The sequence below is a fragment of the Henckelia pumila genome, chromosome 4 (genome assembly GCF_033568475.1).
Source record: "Henckelia pumila isolate YLH828 chromosome 4, ASM3356847v2, whole genome shotgun sequence".
Lineage (NCBI taxonomy): Eukaryota > Viridiplantae > Streptophyta > Magnoliopsida > Lamiales > Gesneriaceae > Henckelia > Henckelia pumila.
In genome coordinates this window covers 158,959,461-158,980,494 of record NC_133123.1, presented here as the reverse complement: position 1 = coordinate 158,980,494, position 21,034 = coordinate 158,959,461, and the positions used below count along the sequence as shown (strand labels likewise).

The 21,034-nt window shown below is 33.5% G+C and overlaps 2 protein-coding genes across 2 annotated transcripts; both read right to left on the bottom strand.

Moving 5' to 3' along the window:
• Positions 1–1,568: 1,568 nt before the first annotated feature.
• Positions 1,569–2,331, bottom strand: LOC140862196 (rhicadhesin receptor-like). Its single transcript, XM_073265202.1, has one exon. The coding sequence runs from the start codon at positions 2,329–2,331 to the stop codon at positions 1,660–1,662; it is 672 nt and encodes a 223-aa protein (XP_073121303.1). The 3' UTR covers positions 1,569–1,659.
• A 925-nt stretch (positions 2,332–3,256) lies between these two features.
• LOC140865915 (probable myosin-binding protein 5) lies at positions 3,257–6,660 on the bottom strand. The gene is made up of 4 exons (XM_073270756.1): positions 5,716–6,660; positions 4,751–5,617; positions 4,120–4,342; positions 3,257–3,828 (listed from the first exon to the last, which is right to left on the bottom strand). The coding sequence occupies exons 1-3, from the start codon at positions 6,446–6,448 to the stop codon at positions 4,134–4,136; spliced, it is 1,809 nt and encodes a 602-aa protein (XP_073126857.1). The 5' UTR covers positions 6,449–6,660; the 3' UTR covers positions 3,257–3,828; positions 4,120–4,133.
• Positions 6,661–21,034: the final 14,374 nt, after the last annotated feature.

Sequence of the window (21,034 nt, the reverse complement as noted above, 5' to 3'; positions counted from 1 at the left end):
AGTTGAATATTTACTACGTTAGGGTAACCCGACCGCTTCAAACCTAGCTAATTCATTAATTGATTAATAACAACATGCGCCTAAACAAAATAGTTTTACTCTCATGGGACAATATAAATATTACAATATATCTTCGTGGTTTGATTAATACAACACCTGGGAACATATATATCTTCTTGTTTAACGAAATAATTTAACAAGTTGACTGGGAAAAAACTGCGCCGTAATAATTGATATTGTTTCCACTAACAATATGGGAGTAGCTAGGTACGTACTTAAAATAATAATTTAAAAACAACATTTTTTAAAGTTACGTTGTATAAGTTTTAAGTGTTAATTTGGATGCAGAAGCTATAATTTGAAAAAATACTTAATTAAAACTGCTTGTAAAAAACCGCTCTTAAAAACAAATTTTTTTATAGTGTCAAGTGTTTATATTTTTTCTTCAAAAAAAAAGTGTTTATATTTTTATTTTTTAAAAATAAAAAAAAAGTAATTTTGGCATTTGGAGAAATGTTAAAATTTTCTTTTAATTTTTTTTTAAACATAAATAAAAGTGGAACTAAAAAACTAGAAATTCAAGCTTATAAAAAAGCTAAGAGTGATGCTATAGCTACAACGAAATTTATACACTAAATCTTACAACACAAAAAAATCAATACAAGAATTTAATTTATCAAAATTTCGTACGATATATTAAATACAAAATCTCGCGATAAACTAACAAAATCTCACGATATTATTGTTATAAATATCGTTGTACACGATATTTGTTGTACCTCTAGTATGTTCCTATAAAAAAAATAGTGTTTTTTTTTTCAAACACATTTACGTCGTTTCTATAAGGTTTTATACCTGATTTCAAGAAACTCAAGGTTTTAACTCATACATTTGAGTGTACCCCGGAAAAAGTAACTGCAAATTTTTAAGGTAATTAAATTTAATATTTTAATTCATGAAATATTAATTTATGCAATAAGTATTTTTATTTTAAAAATATTTTAAAATAATTATACTTTGAACTAAAAATTATTGTTATATTAACAATTATCTCAATTTTTAATTAATACTAGTGTACGTGTCGATGCGTAAATATACATAAATTCTTTTTAATATGTAAAAAATTTTATGCTAATTAATTTTTAGTTATTTTCAGTAGTGACATGATCATAAATTAAATATTAAAAAATTTAAATTAAGATAAACGAAATTTTAGTAACTAAAAATTTTTCTAAATAAGATAATATATTATAATTATACATAAATTACAAATAATGAGGATATAATTATAATTTCATTTAGACTTCACGGAATTAATTGAAACTTAGTCAGTAAATGGTGCATATTTTTAATTAAATATTAAGATAATTTAAATGAATTTTATAACATAATTTATTTAAATTTTGTCATCAATTTATAATGGACATCATTTAATTTCTCTATTTGCAACTCTAAAAAAACAAGTAATTTGCACAACAAAATTAAGCACAACCATTTTCTTGTCACAATCAACAAATTACAAACAACATACATGAAAAACAAAAAACAATTAAAGTGGTTACATTATTTTGGCCAAACCAAATGGCTACGCAAACCCAATTTTTTTTTTTTTATTAAAAAAAAAAGGTAATTAAAGAAAACGAAAGAAACAATAACTTATTAAGCTGCAAACTTGGACTTGATCTGATCAATAACTTCACTTCCAACCTGGAAAGCTTTGCTCAACACATAATCAGGAACAGCCGGCGTCGCCGCGAACAGAGTCGACGGGGCGATAACCGCTCCAGGCAGCTGGCTGTTGAAAGCAGTGACAATCAGGGCCTTCTGCTCTCCAACATTCATCTGGAAATGCACCAGTCCCCTGGGAATCACGAACATCTGTCCAGGCCCCAAGATCTTCGAGTGAAACACATTTCCCGTCGTTATGAACCCCACGAGAAGTTTTCCCTGGATCACTACGCCTGATTCCGTCGCCCGGGGGTGTGAATGAGGAGGATTCAGTCCTCCAGGAGCGAAATCGACCCGGTTCATGGAAATTCCCTGGGTATTCAGGCCTGGAAATGCCAAAACATTGCCCAAAGTGGGCTGGCTCCCGAAGGTGTTGTTGGTGTCACCTTCTTGGACTAGCCCGTCGAAGAAAAAGTCTTCCGAGGTGACGTTTGTTGCCGGTTTACAGGGAAAACCATTCAGCACTATGTTGCTTGCCAAATCTGCGACACAGAAATCTTGCAAAGGATCAGGATCAGCTGAGTGAGAAGGAAATGGTGTTAGCAGCAAAAGTGTTAAGATTATGGCATTACATGATGAATATTTGCAAATTAAAGAAGCCATTAAAGTAGCTGATTTGGAGGATTATTGCCTGTTGGATATATATTGTGGGGGTATGCGGTTTCTATATATATATTCGAAGATAAGTTGAGGCCCTGAGAGTATCATTTGGTCTCAAATTCGATTCTCGTTGACTGCGTGTAGTTTTTTTAATTTATTAGTTTTTCTTCTGCTCGAGATAAACACGTCTCGAGTTTACGCTCAAATCATGTCTGTAGTACAGACATTTACTTTATATGTTTGTAATTTGGATCAAAATTATATTTGTATTTTAAAAAAACAAAAATAAAAGAATTTTTGGCTTTTGAGTGATGACAAGAGAGGGGAACTAAGGGGTTTGGGAGTAGTTGTTTGACTTTAAATTAATTATATGTACACAAAGACTTGTAATTAAGTAGCATCTCAAAAAAATGGTTTGGCCTCTTTTTGTCTTAAATTTCTTAAAATATGAAATTGTCTTATATTTAAAGTGATATTTATTAATAATTTCATGAATGTGGATGCAATATTCAACTGGTTAGGTTCTATGTTTACATCACGTTTCATGAACCAAGCGCGCGCTCAAGCACACAAATATATAAATCCTCAATGTTTGAATAAATCATATCTACATCACCATATTGAAAAACTGTTACTAATTAAAAAAAAGGAGTTGAATAATACTATTATAATATATTCTTTTCTCTCCTGCACCACACATAATATTTTTTTTTTAAAAAAAAAATTAGATGTTGATTTGTTTTGGTAAATTATCATGTTGATTGTAGGAGAAAATTTCCTCAATGTGTTCTGGTAAATTATCATGTAGACTGTAGGAGAAAATTTCTTTGATACTGAAAAATAAATGCATATTGTTATTTTATATATTTTTCAGTTAGCAGAAAATTGTATCATGTACAGGTTTAAACAAAATAAGGTCAATTGTTAACACGTTGCTGAGTGATTCTACGTTACACAAAGTTTTGTACGAGGAGTTTGCCTGAACATTTGATTTGAATACATATATGTGAGTATATCTATATTTTTTGTTTTCAAGTAAGATGTTCAGACAAACATATCGTACAAATACATCGAAAGTGTTTTTCTCGAAGTAGCATAGAATCTTTGCTCGACTAATTTGAGTATCGAATGCGTCGCACCTGTTGTAGGAGAAACTAGCTCGAATAGTTTACATTCTTATTCAGTTGCACAAATTGTCCTAAACAAAAAAAAAAAAAGCATGAGTTTACTCTCCAAGTGCAAGATCTATAGTACCCTCTGCTGTTGCTGATTGTGTAAGTACTTGTACATTGTCAACAAATAAAAAACTGCCTTTTCAAGAACTTTCTCAAGTGCAATGAAGAAGATATAGGTGAACCAGGAGCTCATAAAGCATCCAAGCCAGGCGTCACGGCTTTCACATCCAACGGCGTGTCATGCGATGTCAATGCTTAATACATGTACAAGTTTCTGTGGCCTAGCTTGTGGAGAAAAGAATGGAGAAGTGAACAAAAAAGAACACTGCAACCAAAAGAAGTAGAGGGAAAAATCAGATTCCTTTGCATTTTCAAGAAAATTTTCCTCATCATGCACTCTTTTACCTAGTTTATTATATTGTTTGTTGAAGGTTTTCAAGTCACCCTCAAAACCTCAACAAGGGCAATATAGTCTAATTCTGAATAAACAAGCGGTGTATCATCATGCCCCTAGACTTACAGGCTTGTTGCAACATGAGGCTAGTTGTTTTAATTGCCCTATCAGTAGAGAAGTCGTGCGGCTTGGGGTGCGGGAAGTAGTACTTTGGAATCTCACCTGAAGGATAAGTTTCATGCTTCTGAATCCTCTGTTATAGATTTGTTTGAGTCCCTAATCTGCCGGAGATGTTGAGCTATTTCAGTCAAGAGTTTAGTTCCTTCGCCTCCTCGTTGCAGCGTCATGGCTGCATGCTTTAAAAATCCACTGTCTGCTTCAATGGTCCTCAATCTCTCCCTTATTAGAGATACCTCTCTTTTAAGGCTACCCTTCTGCTCTTTTCCTGTGATCACGCACAAAAGGATAGATATCAGAGCTTAAAACAACAGAAATATGGGAAATATTTAGGAGCATTAAATTATAGATGTAAAAGGACTGAAAAAAGGATGTGCATAACTATTTTTTCTATGCTACATCGGACGAATCGTTTCTTTGGTAAATCATGTAGGTCTGCAATCAGATCATCACTGACATATACAAGCTCAAAGAGTACTGTATCATCGTTTTCTTTTCGAGTTAATCATATCTACAAAATGGTTTTTCCTACAGCACAGTTTCCTGTGAATTGTTGTAATTAACTCATGCAAGTGTTTTTTATGATTCCTGTTTATGTCCTACAAGATCCAATAATGATCAATGTTATCATTAAATATAACTACATTATCATAAACAAAACTAGACATTCGATTACCTTTGCTTCCATCTTCATTACTGATCGCGACGCCTTCAGAGGAATTGGACACTTCATCTGAAGGTGAATTGATTTTTCTCTCAAGATCTACCAATAGACCAAGAAGATAAGATCTCTCACCCTCGAAATCCAAAGATGATTCGTTTGGACTTCCTTCTCCATCCTCCATCGAATTATTGGGACGTTCATTTTCGTTTCTATCCGCTCCATTCGAGCTCCCACATTCTGATCTCTCACCATAGGATGACAAGGACTGAGACTTCATGTCTTGATAATCTTCATCAGCATCAATCTCACATATATCACTTCCTACTTTCTTGATAAGCCCATACTTTTCTCTGTAAGTGTCCAGTTCCGACTCCAAAGCCTTTATATCCTCTTCCCTTTTCAAAAGCATGTCTTTCATCACTTGCAGAGCTTCTTGATCGTATTCCGCCTGTTCTTCCATCATTCTCTGATATTGCAAGGCCTCCATTTGCACAGCTGCTTTCTCAGCTTGCAGACGAGTTATCATGGCCATGGCATTATTCGCTGCAACCGCAGAAGCACTTCTTTCTTCATCCAACTCCATGTATAGAGCTATCAACGATTTGCGGTCCAAACGGACCTGTCTTTTCAACCGGTTCAAGATGTCTCCATCTAGTTCATTGAATGAATTTGCATCATTGGGTTCAGGAGCACAATCGATGTTTGCTAGTTTTCGACCAATCTTGTAGCCCCATCTAGGACTAGCTTGAGCTGAATCTGACAAAGGGATTCCAAAAAATCTGGTCCCTCTGGCAAAACTAGGGGTTCTGCAAGAATCATCAGTCATTTCCTCTGAATCAGGTAGCAATGGCACCGAAGCCGACTTTACATCGTCTCTTCCTATCATAGAACACAAGAAAACTATTCAACATCATGCACTTGAAGATACTATTACATAGATAGAAAGTTAAAGAAAATGTAACAAAAAATTGTTTCACCTTGATTCTCTCCATTTGGAGCATCTTCATACTCAGAGAGCTCCTGCTCTGCATCTGACATAAACTTCAGCTCAGTGTACTTAACATGTGGTAACAATATGCTACGCCCCTCTTCGTTCCTCCTCGCCAGCAAGGGCGCTCTAGGGGATGGGGTCGGAGCATTCATGGACAGACTCCGCCCATATTTCGCGGAAGCTCTCGGTTTCAGAGCCTCCCCACAACAAGAACACAAGTGTGCACCACTCTTTTCATCTGATATCTCTTTCCCATCGTCGCCATTCCCCAAATTCATCAACAACTTCTGATTATCCTCCACAAAGCAATCGATATCCTTGTGCAGAATCCCAATAAGGGACTTGTACTTATCACAGTCGGAATCTTTCTCCGTGGCAAAAGACAGAAGGCAACCCTCACACATGGTACGCAAATCGGATAGCTTCTTGTGGACGTGGCAATACGCGAGGGACGAGATTTCTTTCTTGTGATGCTCACAGATGGAATCATTGTAGTAAAAGTTGGAGTTCCTGTGTGCAAGAAGATGATCTATCCTTGTGCAGAGTAAGCATGGGATTCTGAGCTCGAAGTACTTGGCGAATTCATTCGAAACAAAGGCGAGAAAGCCATCCACAAAAAGCAATATTATCATCACCCATTCGAGGAATGCATATATCAAGAAATGCGGGAATTTCCCGAGCTTCTGCTCCACGAAACATTTGAACGATCCCACCGGCATTTCGACGCTTCCGAATTAACCAAGAAAGCCTCAGAATCCAAACAGATACGATTGATCAAAAGGGTCTTGCCGAGGAAGGAATCAATATTCAGAAAGTTTTTCGGAATAGATCATGATCATGGCAAGAACAGGTGAATCCCAGATCATGATCTGTTTCCTTTTGGGTTTTTTTTTTCCCTCTTTGTGGCAGCTGTGTCTGTACGAGGAAGAGTGGCGAACAGGTTGTTAGATTCAAAGGTTGCCAAAATTCGGTTGGTTTTGAGATATCTGTGGTAAACAACAGTTCGCAAGTTTGATTCGTAAAATGGGAATTGCCTCCTCAATTAACGCATCACCGTTCTGAAAATTCAATGATGGCCATAATATATAGTATTTTTATAAATAAAAAGTAATAATATTTCTTCATTCTCAACTTCCTAGCAATGCTTTCAGCGAGTTTTTGTTTTTGTTTTAGAGGCAGTAAATAAATGTTAATTAATCCACTATATTAGTAATATGATATATATGATAATAAACAATGTTCTTATACAAAATCAATAAATGCTTATAGTAGATATTATATAGAATTTTGACAAATTCAAATAAAATATTTAATTAATTATGAGAATTACTGATGATATATTATATTATGATTTTTTTATTTTATTTGTGTATTTCCAATATTTCAATATAAATTTTTGTAATAATATTCAATTAAGAAATAGATTATTGTAACCGAAAAATAGTATAGTAAAAATCTTGCAAAATAGATAAATGGCTATAGTAAATATATATTATATAGCATTTTGATAGATTCTCATAAAATATATAAATTAAATTAAAAAAATAAAAAATCCAATATTTGTTTTAAATTGTATGTTAATAAAAAGTCTTGCAAAATAAATAAATGATTATTGTAAAATTTATATAATATCTTTAAAAAATTTCATAATATTTCTGCTATAAAAGTATAAATGTAGGGGTAGAGTTTTTTCATTGTTTATATACATGTTTACCTTTTATTCTATATAAATGATATATTAATGATGATTATATAAGTAAAATTACATAAAAGAATGGGACAAATTAAGATGAAAAAATGAATAAAACAAATGGGTATAATAATTTCTCACATATGAGTTCCAGTTGAATGGAGTCTATTAACTCTAAAAAAACAAAGGAGTTTATTTAATTCGATAACTTCTATTTTTCTTCCTTCTTATTAATTGTGTCATACAAAAATATTTATTTACTCGGTATAAAAAATTCAAATAGTAGAAAATAAAACTATTAATTATCATTAAATGTTCCTTAGTAAAAATATTAAACAAAAATCACTTATTTACCGAATAATATACTTTGATATATGTAAATTATTGAAATAAATCTTGGATTTTTGGATTTCTATCTATTTACTTTAAATTTTTTGAGATTTTTTTAAGATATTATATAATACTATAATCATTTATTTTGCAAGACTTTTTATTAATATACAATTTGAAACAAATCTTGAATTTTTGAATTTTTTTTCTATTTACTTTTAAAAATTTTATGAGAATTTGTTAAAATTCTATATAATATTTACTATAAGAATTTATTTATTTTCCAAAATTTTTAACTATACTATTTGTCGGTTACAAAAATCTATTTCTTCATTGAATATTATTACAAGAATTTTTATTGGAATATTGGAAATACATAAATGAAATGGGAAAAAAAAAATCATACTATAATATATGAAATTTATGTATAACAATTTTTGTATGACACAATTAATAAGAAGAAAGTAAAGTAGAAGTTATCGAATTATATAACTCCTTTTGTTTTTGTTTTTGTTTTTGTTTTGGTTTTGGTTTTTTTAGACGTAATAGACTTCATTCAAATGAAACTTATATGAAAGAAATTATTACACTCAATTTTTTTAGCTAACTACATTTTCTAAATTACATATTTGTCTGTTTATCCTCTATTGGCGTGTATTACAATTCTTACTCTCAATATTATATATTAAAATCTTTTAAAAACTAAATATTAGAAATATCTTTGATTTCAATTGCCGACCCCTTGATTTCAAGAAATATCTTATTGATTTGATGTTTTATATATATATATATATATATATATATACCTTCTTTCTTTTTTTCTTTTTTTTTTGTACAGAAAACCTTGTACTTTTATAATCCAACTAGGAAAAGTCCCAAACACCGAATTATATATATATATATATATATATATATATCTTCTTCTTTTGTTTTTTTGGACAGAAAACCTTGTACTTTTATAATCCAACCAGGTAAAGTCCCAACACCGAACATATATATATATATATGTATGTAACATTGCATGTGTTCTAAATCTCACATTCTCAATATATACAATAATTGTTCCAGCCAAAAAAAAAAAAAAAAGCACTCCTCTTCAAATTTGATGGCTCCCCGCTTCAGGGCTCTTGAGATATTTACACGCCACCTCCTCCTCCGTGAGCAGATCATCAACAACGGCGCCAGTTACTTGCCACCACGTTTTGCTAACCATCGTGATGAGATCGAGTTATTGCTTACGATCCCAGCAGATTTGTTCAACGTTCCATCGGCCGATGCCGCACGTTTTCAGCCTCAAACTCATGTGGATCCCTATCCATACACGGCAGCCAATTATTATTCCGATGCCATCACGCTCGGTCAGATTTTCGACGACGACGACGATGTTCTGGTTATAGAAGATGCTTCAACATCTCCACGTACCACCCATGATGACCATGATCATCATCAGCAGCATATGATCGATGGACATTCCATCTTCGATCTCGACGTTCGAAACCGAAACAGATCAGGAGGGCCACCACCAGTAGTACTATCAGAAGAAGCGATATCCAAGCACATGAAAACTAGGGCTGCTACTCCACAAGACACCACTGAGATCTGTACAGTGTGCCAGGATGATTTGCACGAGCAAGGGAAGAACGAGTCGATTTGGACGCTCGATTGCGGCCATGGATATCATGCGGATTGCATCAAAACATGGCTGCGACAGAAGAATGCGTGTCCGCTATGTAATGCCATTGCACTAGTACCCGATAATGATATTTTCTTCTGAATCTGAGTTTTAAAAAAAATATAGTAATTTTTCGCCAAAATATAATTACAAAAAAAAGAAAATGCCCACTTTTCGTGTTCACCACCATGTTTATGTATGAGGTGACACTCATCCATTAGATGAACCATTTGTATATGATTCTTCTCATGGATGATTACCACCTCATAGATGGGCATGAAGGTGGGCACGAGAGGTGGGCAACATAGCATAACTCTATATATATATATATATAATGAGGATGATGATAATGATAACGATTTTTTTATTTAAAATTTGAAATTTAATCGGATATTATCATTATTTTGATTTTCCATAAGTTTTTTGTGTGTATAAATATCCATAAATATTATATATGACAATATACTAATTAATGCTATATATATATATAATGAGGATGATGATAATGATAAAGATTTTTTTATTTAAAATTTAAAATTTAATCGGATATTATCATTATTTTTATTTTCAATAAGTTTTTTGTGTGTAAAAGTATCCATAAATATTATATATGACAATATACTAATTTTCGGTTCAAAACTTGATAAATTTTATATTTTAAAAAATCATTTAAATTTTTTTGTCTCCAAATATACGTGAAAATATTCATAATGTTATGTATATAATAATATCTCAAATTTCAATTAAATTTTTTATCTCCATAGTGAGAATTTTCATAAATACAATACATGATAGTTTACAAATTTTTTGTTCAAATTTTAAATTTCATCGGATTTTATCACTATTTTTAATTTTAGTTAATTTTGTTTTGTCCATATATGAAACATGGTAATGCACCAATTTTTAATTAAATTTTTTTAATTTAATTAGACGTTATCAATAAATTTTAATTTCAGTTAATTTGTTATGTATATATATTTGAAAATTTCAATAAATACACTCTATGAAATGTACCAATGTTCGATTCAAAATTATACCGAATGTTATAATTAATTTTAAATTACATTTAATTTTTTATATATATAAGTGAACATTTTCATATTTTTGTACGATAATGCACTAATTTTCTATTCAAAATTTGAAATTTGATCGAATTTTATTACTAAATTGTAATTTAATTTATTTTTTTTATCCATATATATGTGCATTTTTCCATAAATGATATATATGATAATGTACCAAATTTTGTATATTTACCATATATGCAAAATGTTCTATGATATATATATATAGTTCTTTTATGTTGTCCAACACTATATGCTCACTTCATGCCCATCATGTACAATAGATGATTTGACCGGTACAATAGATGAGTTGACTTGTACATGGTGGACATGAAGTGGGCATATAGTGTTGCGCACCATAAAAGAACTCATATATATATATATATATATATATATATATATATATATAACAATCTACCGAAAATCCCTTTAATATTTCGACTTGAGCATACTTGAAATATATAAACAATGCTTAAAATATAAAACCATGAAATAATAATTCAATTAAATAATTCTATATATAAAATTAATATACGTAAATTCTTTTCAACTTTTTCTTGGTTTAGAATTGATTCACAATTCCAAATATGAATATACGTATATATAATAATGTACAAAAATAATTGGTTCAAATTTATTTTCTTTACAGAAATTTAATTAGCCAAAAAATTAATAATAAAAACTAGATAATTATTAATACTAAAAATAAATGAGTAGAACTTTATGAGACGATCTCACGGATTTTTATCTGTGAGACGGGTCAACCCTACACATATTAATAAAAAGTAATATTTTTGTCATAAAATAATATATAATACTCTTTTATGGATAATCCAAATAGAAGATCTGTCACACAAAATTCATCCGTAAGACCTTTTCGCGGGAGTTTTGTGTAAATAAATATAACAATTTTCAATTCAAAATTTTTTATTTCGTTCACATGATTCAGAAAGTCAAATTTGTTTCAAAATATAATTATTGTTGTAAAATAAAGAAGAAACTAACCAAAGAATATGCAAAGAAAACAAGTATATTCAATATATCAAAAGTATTACATGAGCGACCTATTTATAGGTACAAGAAATTCTCGGATATGGTAACTATGATATTACAAGAAAGTGATATTATATTGATTCTTTACCATCTACCGGAGATTTGATTATGATTTTCTCCGATCACCCAAATCTTTGACATCCATAATATTGTAACACTCCCCCTTGGATGTCATTCGACGGATGTGCCTCGTTAAAACCTTATTAGAAAAAACCCAATGGGATAAAAGTCTAGCGAAGAAAAAAAATACAACATATATCCCTCGTTGTTCAACTGCCTCGTTAAAAACCTTGCCATGAAAAACCACTTGGGAATCATGGATAAGGGAAAAAGAGTGCAGTTTGGATTTACTCCCCTTGTTGCAAATATCACTTGAAATCTCTAAGTTGCCGCATTCCGATCTTGTACACCAACTTCTCAAAATTTGATGTCGGCAATGATTTTGTGAAAAGATCGGCCATGTTATCACCTGAGCAAATTAATGTTGAATTTAGTTGAGAAGTGTATGCCTCATATCCTTCATAGATCTTCGGGATATAAGTGTTCCATCATAAGTAACAAGCATCCAGTTTGTCAATAAGATATCTGCATAACTAATCAATTGCAAATCACAAGCATTAAAATAAAATAAGTCGTTTGTACCATATACCTATAAGATATCAAAATTAATTGCATCCATTACTCCTAAAAGTTTGGACCACAGGTCCCAAAATCTCATGTTTCGTTATTGAGTTTAACTCTTCTTGTATTGCACTATTTTAACTTGGCCAATCATGTCTACAATGACATTCATTAACAAACTTGTGATCTAGATCATAACATCAAATGCCACACCATAGGCAAATTTTATTGTCGACAATAATTTTCAATTGATTAAATCATTTCCCTGTTTTGAAATAATTTGTTGAGATCTCTTCATTTTCAAATACTTGAACTTCTTCGGGGGTTTGATCATCTACATTTGAGACTGATCAATCATATTTTTTAATATGGACATCTATATTATTGCTCCTTTTCTTTTCGTGGATTTTTATCTTTGGATCCAATTTCTCTACCACGCTTGATTCGAGCTCGTTGTTTTATTGTTCTTTCAGAACATCAATATGTGCTGGAGCATTAGCAGCTATTATGTGTGACTTAGTAACCATTTTTCTCATTTAGTGCATCAAATAATATATTTGCAATATCTTGCAAATGGTCTATCCTTGAACCTCAAGTTCACATTTGTCTGATAATCAAAATGATGCAATGATGCATTTCAAGCTAATTATCTTGGTAATCTCATATTTTCTCCCCCTAATCATCGCATATGCAAATTTATTCTTAAGCTTTTGGCCAAAAGCTAGTTGTAAAGGGGAGAATTCATGGTAACTAGTCAATCTGATGCGTATAAGTGTTGCTATACACAAAATATCATATCCCCATAAATATTTGGTGAGTTTTGTTCTCATTATCCATGGTTAGCTATCAATTGGAGACGCTTAATCAATAATTTCGCTAAACCATTTTGTATATGAACATTTTCAACAAGATGTTCAAATGATCCCAATTGACATACTACAATAGTCATTGAAAGTTTGGGATGTAATTTCACCAGCATTATCAATAAATTTTTCTAAATATGAATTGCAAACATCAGTTTGCAATATGATAGTAAATACACATGTAACCATTTCATAGATACATAAAATATTTAAATGGTTCACATGATGGGTGAATGTGTTCATAAATATCATCTTGTACCCTCTCAAAATATAGGTGATTCAATATCAATTTTAGCTGGTGAAGGCTTATAATTTTCCTTGAGAACAAGCAACACATGAGAATTCATTAACATTAATAATCTCTCTTTCTTAATTGATGCCCATATGAATTTTCAATATTATTTTTCGCATCATTATAAAATTGGGATTTCTCAATTGATTATGTCAAGTCATAAACATATTCATATCAATGAATTTCTTGGCTAACCGTTGCATTCGTCTCCACTACATTTATTTGTATAGTATAAGCCATAAGTAAATGTCCATAATTTTTCAACAATGTATTTCTTTCTCGACATTTCTTTCATAATAAAGGATATTATTTTCCTTCTTCGCTTATAGTCTCAATATGATATCCATTCCGATGGATATCTTGAAAGCTCAATAAATTTCTTTGAGACTTATGAGAGAGTAACACAATTTGTCTCTCCATATAATATTTACTTTTCTAGAGCTTTCAATAATGCTTGTACTTTCAAAAATTGTGTTGACCATTGCGTTGTCAACGCGACATAAATCTATATTGATTTCTGTCCAAAATTCATATTCTACTCACAATAATAGAATCCATAAAAATAAAATATTTTATTCATAATAAGAAACAAATAACTTTTATTAATAATAGATAAACATAGTCAAACCAATCTCATAAACCAATAGTCCTAAATAACTCATAAATATAAATCAAACTTAAATTAAAATAACCAAATAAACAATAAAAAAATTATTCAATAATTTTGCACGCTTCCATCTTCAATAAATAATCAAATTTTTTTCTTTTGGATCTTCAAAGAAATCAGAAATGTCAAAATGTGCGGACAGAGATGGGTCTTGACTTTAAATCATCACCTTGATACATAAAATTAGTCTCAGCATCCTTTGATTTTTCTTTTGATGCTTGATAAAGATCAACAAGATGTTTCGATGCACGATAATTATTATATCAATGCATTTTATCTCCACATCTATAGCACCCATTTTCTGAATTCATTGATTTATCGTTTTGACCACTTTCAACATTTGATCTCTTGGTCATTACCACACTTTTTGGAACTTCCATTCTTTTGATCATTATTATTATTATAACCATCGTTAAAGTAACGAGATTTTTCATGCCCACGGCCATATGGATGAAAGCGTCATCGACTGCGCCCACGGCCACGGCTATGCCCATGACCACGACCAAATCCGATCTTATTTTGTTTCATCTTTTTATCATGCATTGCCACATTCACTTCAGGGAATGGTTTGGCACCCGTGGGACGAATTTCATAATTTTTCATCAATAACTTATTATTTTGCTCAGCCACAAGAAACACATGAAATCAAATCAGAATACTTCTTGAAACCTTTCTCTCTATACTGATGTTGTAAGACAACATTAGAGGCATGAAATGTGGAATATGTTTTTTCTAACAAATCATCATCAGTTATTTTCTCTCTACACAATTTCAATTGTGAACTGATGCGAAACAATGAAGAATTATATTCACTTACAGACTTAAAATCTTGTAAGCGCAAGTGCATCTAATCATATCGTGCTTTTGGAAGAATCATCATCTTTTGATGGCTATATCTCTCTTTCAAATTATTCCATAGATCAAGCGGATCTTTTATCGTCAAATATTCAATTTTCAAACCATCATGAAGATGGTGACGAAGGAATATCATAGCCTTTGCACGATTTTGTAGTGATTCTTTATTTTCCACTTTGATGGTATCTCCAATACCCATAACATCTAGATGTATTTCAGCATCTAGTATCCAAGAGATATAATTTTTGCTGGAGATATCAAGGGCGTCAAATTCAAGTTTTGAGATATTCGACATGATGAAATCTATATTTCACAAAAATCATGAATCAGTCACGTTAATTAAACCGAATTTAAACATATACATGGCATAACATGATTGGAATAAAAACATGATTCGAGACAAGCTAGAATCCATATTTAATATGATTATATCTAATTTATATGTGATGCATGATATCCAATAAATTTAAACAAATAAAACGAGAAAACAAAATTAATCATGTATTCAATAGTGCAAAATTAATCATGCTTTAACTAGGGAATTTAATTCACACATCATGTCATCACATATCATCTATATACATGCCAATCAAAAGAGGACAAGGAATGACACGATCTTGACAAAGAAATACACGTACAAGGCACATAAGAGATGATGTGTCCTACGTTTATAATTAGGATAAATAAGAATATGATGAGAACTAAGAACAGTGCATATATAAAAATTCGATGAAAACAATAGTACAAGAAATTCAAGAATCAGTGATGAATTGCGTGACTTTTCTTTAAAAATTTCAAAATAAAAATAATATCTAAATCATGTTGATAATGTGTTGTAAAATAAAGAAGAAACTAACCAAAGAATATGCAAAGAAAACAAGTAAATTCAATATATCAAAAGTATTACATGAGTGACATATTTATAGGTACAAGAAATTCTCGGGTATGTTAACTATGATATTACAAGAAAGTGATATTATATTGATTCTTTAACATCTCCCACAGATTTGATTATGATTTTCTCCGATCACCCAAATCTTTGACATTCATAATATTATAACAATTATGTTATAAAAAGGATAGAGATAAATATTAGTGGTATGGACATTTTTTATGGAGCTAATTACGTCTGAAAACTTGCTTCAGTTCAGATTTTGATATATTTATAATATATATGAAAAATATTGCATAAATGATATATATAATATATATTCTACCAAATCAAATTTTGGTAGTTTACCATATATTTGTGTGAAATGTTCAATAAATTTTGTATGTGTGTTTCTATATATATATCATATCACTATTTACCTTTTTACTGATGAAATTTTGAAAAGTATATCATATATACAAAAACAATTATCATTTTATTTGAACACACACTTAATATATACAAATATAAAACAATGATATAATGATTCAATCAAAATACACAAATAACTCAATTAGAGTTATCCTTGAAGTAGACACGCTTAAGCTATGATTGATTCGTTGTTACGATCTACATTCGTAAGAAAATAAGGGAGATATCATTTTGTAATGCATATTTCATTATATTGATGTGTATATATATTGTTTCTTATTGATATTTATCTATCTATAAATGTGAGTATAATTTACATTTTACTCTATTTTATAGGGTCAAGCATATATGCAACAATGAAAATATGGTTTCATAGAGAAGGTGTAACCAATCCTAAAAAAAATCATCTTTTTTTAGTGACCCAACCCGTATTCACTATCTAATCGGAGTTATAATAAAACGCATGCAATAATAATTAAAGCGTAAGGAGCGGATAATTTAAAATACAACAAATCCAATCGGTAGAATACAACCGAAGATAATATATGTGTATAAATACCATTATACAACCAAATCGAAGGTTCAGGGTAAACAATCCCTACCCTCTAAAACCTCACGCTCTCGGATCCTCAATCCTGCTGAGAGCCGCCTGGACCGTCCAGCCTCAAACTTGCCCCGTCACAAGGTACATCATAATATCCAAACACAGGGGCGTGAGCGACTACGCTCAATACATAAGCAATGATATAAGTACAAATATGCGCACACAGATGATTTAAAATCACAGGTAAAACACTGCTCAAGGCGCCAGGAATATACAGAACCGGCTAGAAAGCGACTCCGCGGGGTACTCATATATTCTATATCAGGGCTGAGCCAACCCCATCCTGACCCGAATCCAAAACAGGATACAAGTCCCATATGAAAACTGTCATACCTAACTCGAGTCCAACATGAGATCACTGTTCCCTATGGAGACTGTCAATGACTCACATCTCTCGGGATGCAGTCATACGTAAAATCGTGCATGTGCTAAGGCGGTAAAACATGATAAAACATATAGCACATACTCATGCAACATACATGAAAATATATCATGCCGGCTATCTCGGTCAATACTTACATACCTCTAACAATTGCAGGTAATTCCTAGCACCATCGGTTTAGATCCCACGCCTACTAGTCCAGTCTACTGCTACCACAATGTAGTTACCCATGCATCAATAATTAAGCTCTAAAAGCCTTAACTGAACTATTCTATACTCTTAAATATTTTTAGGAAGCCAAGCAATACTCGCGTCCGTCATTAGCCCTTTGCTGTCGCTTGCCTCAAAACTAGGCCACAGCTCCGCTACGATATCTGGATTGCTATGACACTTTTGGATTCCCTATAGAACGCCTAGATCTCCCTAGATCTGAGTTAGAAGACCTAGGAATTGAGAGAGAAGCGAGGAGAGGTGCGAGTGAAAATGGATTTTGGCTCCCCTATTTATAGCCACAGTTCGGAGCCTCCGAACTCGACTTCGGAGCCTCCGAACTGGTTCGGATCCTTCGTTCCTGACTTCGGAGCCTCCATTCCTGTTCGGAGCCTCCGATCCTGACTTCGGATCCCCCAAATTCCCATCAGTGACGTCACCAATGACGCATTTTCTTTGGATCCTCCGAACCCGTTTGGAGCCTCCTAACATGGTTCGGAGCCTTCGAACCCTCCGAACTCTCGGAACCTTCCCGGCCATTTTCAAGTGTTCTGGATCCATTTTTGGACTCCTTAGATTCTTTTGGAAACCCCTTAATCATGTTTTACTAAATATAAACATGATCACATGATTATTTACTCATTAATCAGTAATTCTGGATACGGGTCACTAAATTCTCCCCCACTTAAGAAATTTCATCCTCAAAATTTAAGTATAGAGGAAAACATGAAAAGTCAACTAGATGTTCTTTATTACAACTGAACATTACAAAGTAAAAATCTTCCTTACAAAGAAAAGTACAAAATATCAAAAAAACTCTGGATACTCAGCTCGCATCCGGCTTTCCAGTTGCCAAGTATCCTCCTATGTACTTCTGTGCTGCCACTGCACCATCACCAAGAGTATGCTCTTATTGCAAAGCACCTTGTCATTTCTGTCAAGAATCCTGAGAGGTCTCTCCACGTAGGACAAATCCTGATCCAATTTCACCTCTGTCGAATGCATGATGTGCAACTCATCCGCCACGTACTACCTCAGCAAAGACACGTGTAACACATCATGGATTCTGGAAAGATACGGTGGCAATGCTAGATGATAATCCAAGTCTCCAACTTTCTCAAAAATCTCGAACGGACCGATAAATCTCGGCGAAAACTTGCCTTTGAGTCCAAATCTCATCACCTTCCGGAAAGGTGACACTCGCAGGAACACATGATCCTCTGCCTCGAAATGTAATGGTCTGCGGTGAGTGTTAGCGTAACTAGCCTGTCGATCCTGGGCTGCCTAAATTCTCTTATGGATCATCTCCACTGCATCGGTCATCTGCTGAATCATCTGAGGACCCTCAACTTGATGCTTGCCAACCTCATCCCAAAACAAAGGCGTACGACAACGACGTCCGTATAAGGCCTCGAATGGTGCCATGCCAATGCTGCTATGGTAACTGTTGTTATAAGCAAACTCCACTAACGCCAAGTGGTCATGCCACGTTGGACCAAAATCCATCACTGTAGCTCGAAGCATATCCTCGAGAGTACGAATAGTCCTCTCACTCTGCCCGTTGGTCTCCGGGTGGTAAGCTGTACTCAAACTCAGAGTAGTGTCAAGAGCTCGCTGTAAGCTACCCCAAAACCTAGAGGTAAACCTTGGATCTCTGTCGCTGACAATACTCAACGGAATGCCATGTAATCGAACAATCTCTCGCACATACAATTGCACCATCCTATCAAAGGTATAATCTTGATTATAGGGAAGAAAATGTGCTGAATTAGATAATCGATCCACGACAACCCAAATAGCATCACAATTCCTAGAAGACATAGGCAAGTGGGTGACATAATCCATTGTCACATTCTCCCACTTCCACTCAGGAATCTCTAAGCTGTGAAGTAACCCTCCGGGTCGTCTAAACTCTGCCTTGACCTGCTGACACACAAGGCATCGGGATACAAACTGATAGACGCTGCGTTTCATCCCTTTCCACAAAAATCAAGTGCGAAGATCCTTATACATCTTCATCCTGCCTGGATGTATAGAAAATCTATTGCAGTGAGCTTGCGATAAGATCTCGACCCTTAAAGAAGAATCGTCGGGCACCACTACTCGACCAGAAAGACACAACATACCGTCTCCCTGCAGATGGAAACCAGAAGTATTACCACTTTCATCCAGACGGGCTAAATTCTGAGTCCTCAGATCAGAATTATGAGCTTCCCGGATTCGTCAATACAATGCTGGATATGCAAGCACAGAAGAAACATGAATCACTTGCTGTTCTTTCTTATGACGGAACGTGAATCCCAAAGAACAACATTCATCCACTACCTTCGAAACTGAACTTGTAAGAAGGGAACTCACATAGACCTTGCGACTAAGCGCATCAGCAACGGGGTTCGATGAACCTAGATGGTACTTGATCTCACAATCATAATCCTTCAACAGATCCATCCAACGATGATGCCGCATGTTCAACTCAGCCTGAGTGAACAGATACTTCAAACTCTTATGATCGGTGAAGATCTCGAATCTTTCCCCGTACAAATAGTGACGCCATATCTTCATAGCAAAGACAATGGCTGCAAGCTCTAGATCATGTACGCGATAGTTCTCCTCGTGAGTTTTCAACTGTCTGGAAGCATACGCAATCACGTGGCCATTCTAAGTCAACACGCACCCCAAACCCTGGAGAGAAGCATTATTGTAGACTACAAACCCACCTGATCCAGACGGCAAAGCAAGAACTGGCGTTGTCGTCAAATGACGTCTCAGCTCTCGAAAACTTTCTTCACAAGCATCAGACCACACGAAAGAAGCATCTTTCTTTGTCAACTGTGTCAAAGGCCTAGCTATCTGAGAGAAATTCTCCACAAAATGCCGGTAGTACCCTGCCAAATCAAGGAAACTACGGATCTCAGAAGCTGTAGTCGGACGCGAACAATTCAAAATAGCATCTGTCTTGCTGGGGTCAATAGATACTCCCTCCTGAGAAATGACATGACCAAGGAATACAACTCGATCAATCAAGAAGTCACACTTGCTCAACTTCGCATACAACTGTCTCTCCCTCAAGACCTGGAGTACAGTGACCCTTACCGAAATCACCTACTAAACAGAACTTAGGCATGTAATTAACTTAATTAAACAATAAACCAAAATTAAGCTGCGGAAACAATAAACAAAGATACAATCCCAAGGAAATGAATATGCAATTACTCCAAATGGTTATACAACCAAATCAAATGTTGTATCAACCCAATACAATAAAATAAAAAACCTAGGCGAAGCTTCAGCTGTTCAACCACTGCCTAGCCCCTCTTGGATCAACCATCCTCATCCAATCGCAAACCTGCCCCATGGAATAGGGTGTCCAAAAACACAAAGTACGAGACGTGAGCATAAAATGCTCAGCACGAGAGTATGAGTATACATGAATGCAAGTGTACCACCTACTGACTAGAGGTCAAGAATTAGATAACAAAGATAGACTGGGCCCTGGTATGTAGCATGCTGTGTCATCGCTTCAGGAGGTGACTCACATACCAAAATACCAGTGGATACGCCGGACCCAAATTGATGGAAGTCTATCCACTAACAGGATAGGGTAAAACCCTACTAACAGACATCTCAAAAGAGATAGCTCAAGATGCAAATGCATGAAACATAAAATCATGTCATATAAATCATGCAGTCACATAATAC

Excerpts from the sequence above, each read along its gene's own strand:
- LOC140862196 (XM_073265202.1), bottom strand. The coding sequence starts at position 2,331 with ATGGCTTCTTTAATTTGCAAATATTCATCATGTAATGCCATAATCTTA.
- LOC140865915 (XM_073270756.1), bottom strand. The coding sequence starts at position 6,448 with ATGCCGGTGGGATCGTTCAAATGTTTCGTGGAGCAGAAGCTCGGGAAA. Across the intron at positions 5,618-5,715 it reads TCCAAATGGAGAGAATCAAG|GAAGAGACGATGTAAAGTCG; the intron begins GTGAAACAATTT and ends GTTCTATGATAG. Across the intron at positions 4,343-4,750 it reads TAATGAAGATGGAAGCAAAG|GAAAAGAGCAGAAGGGTAGC; the intron begins GTAATCGAATGT and ends GCGTGATCACAG.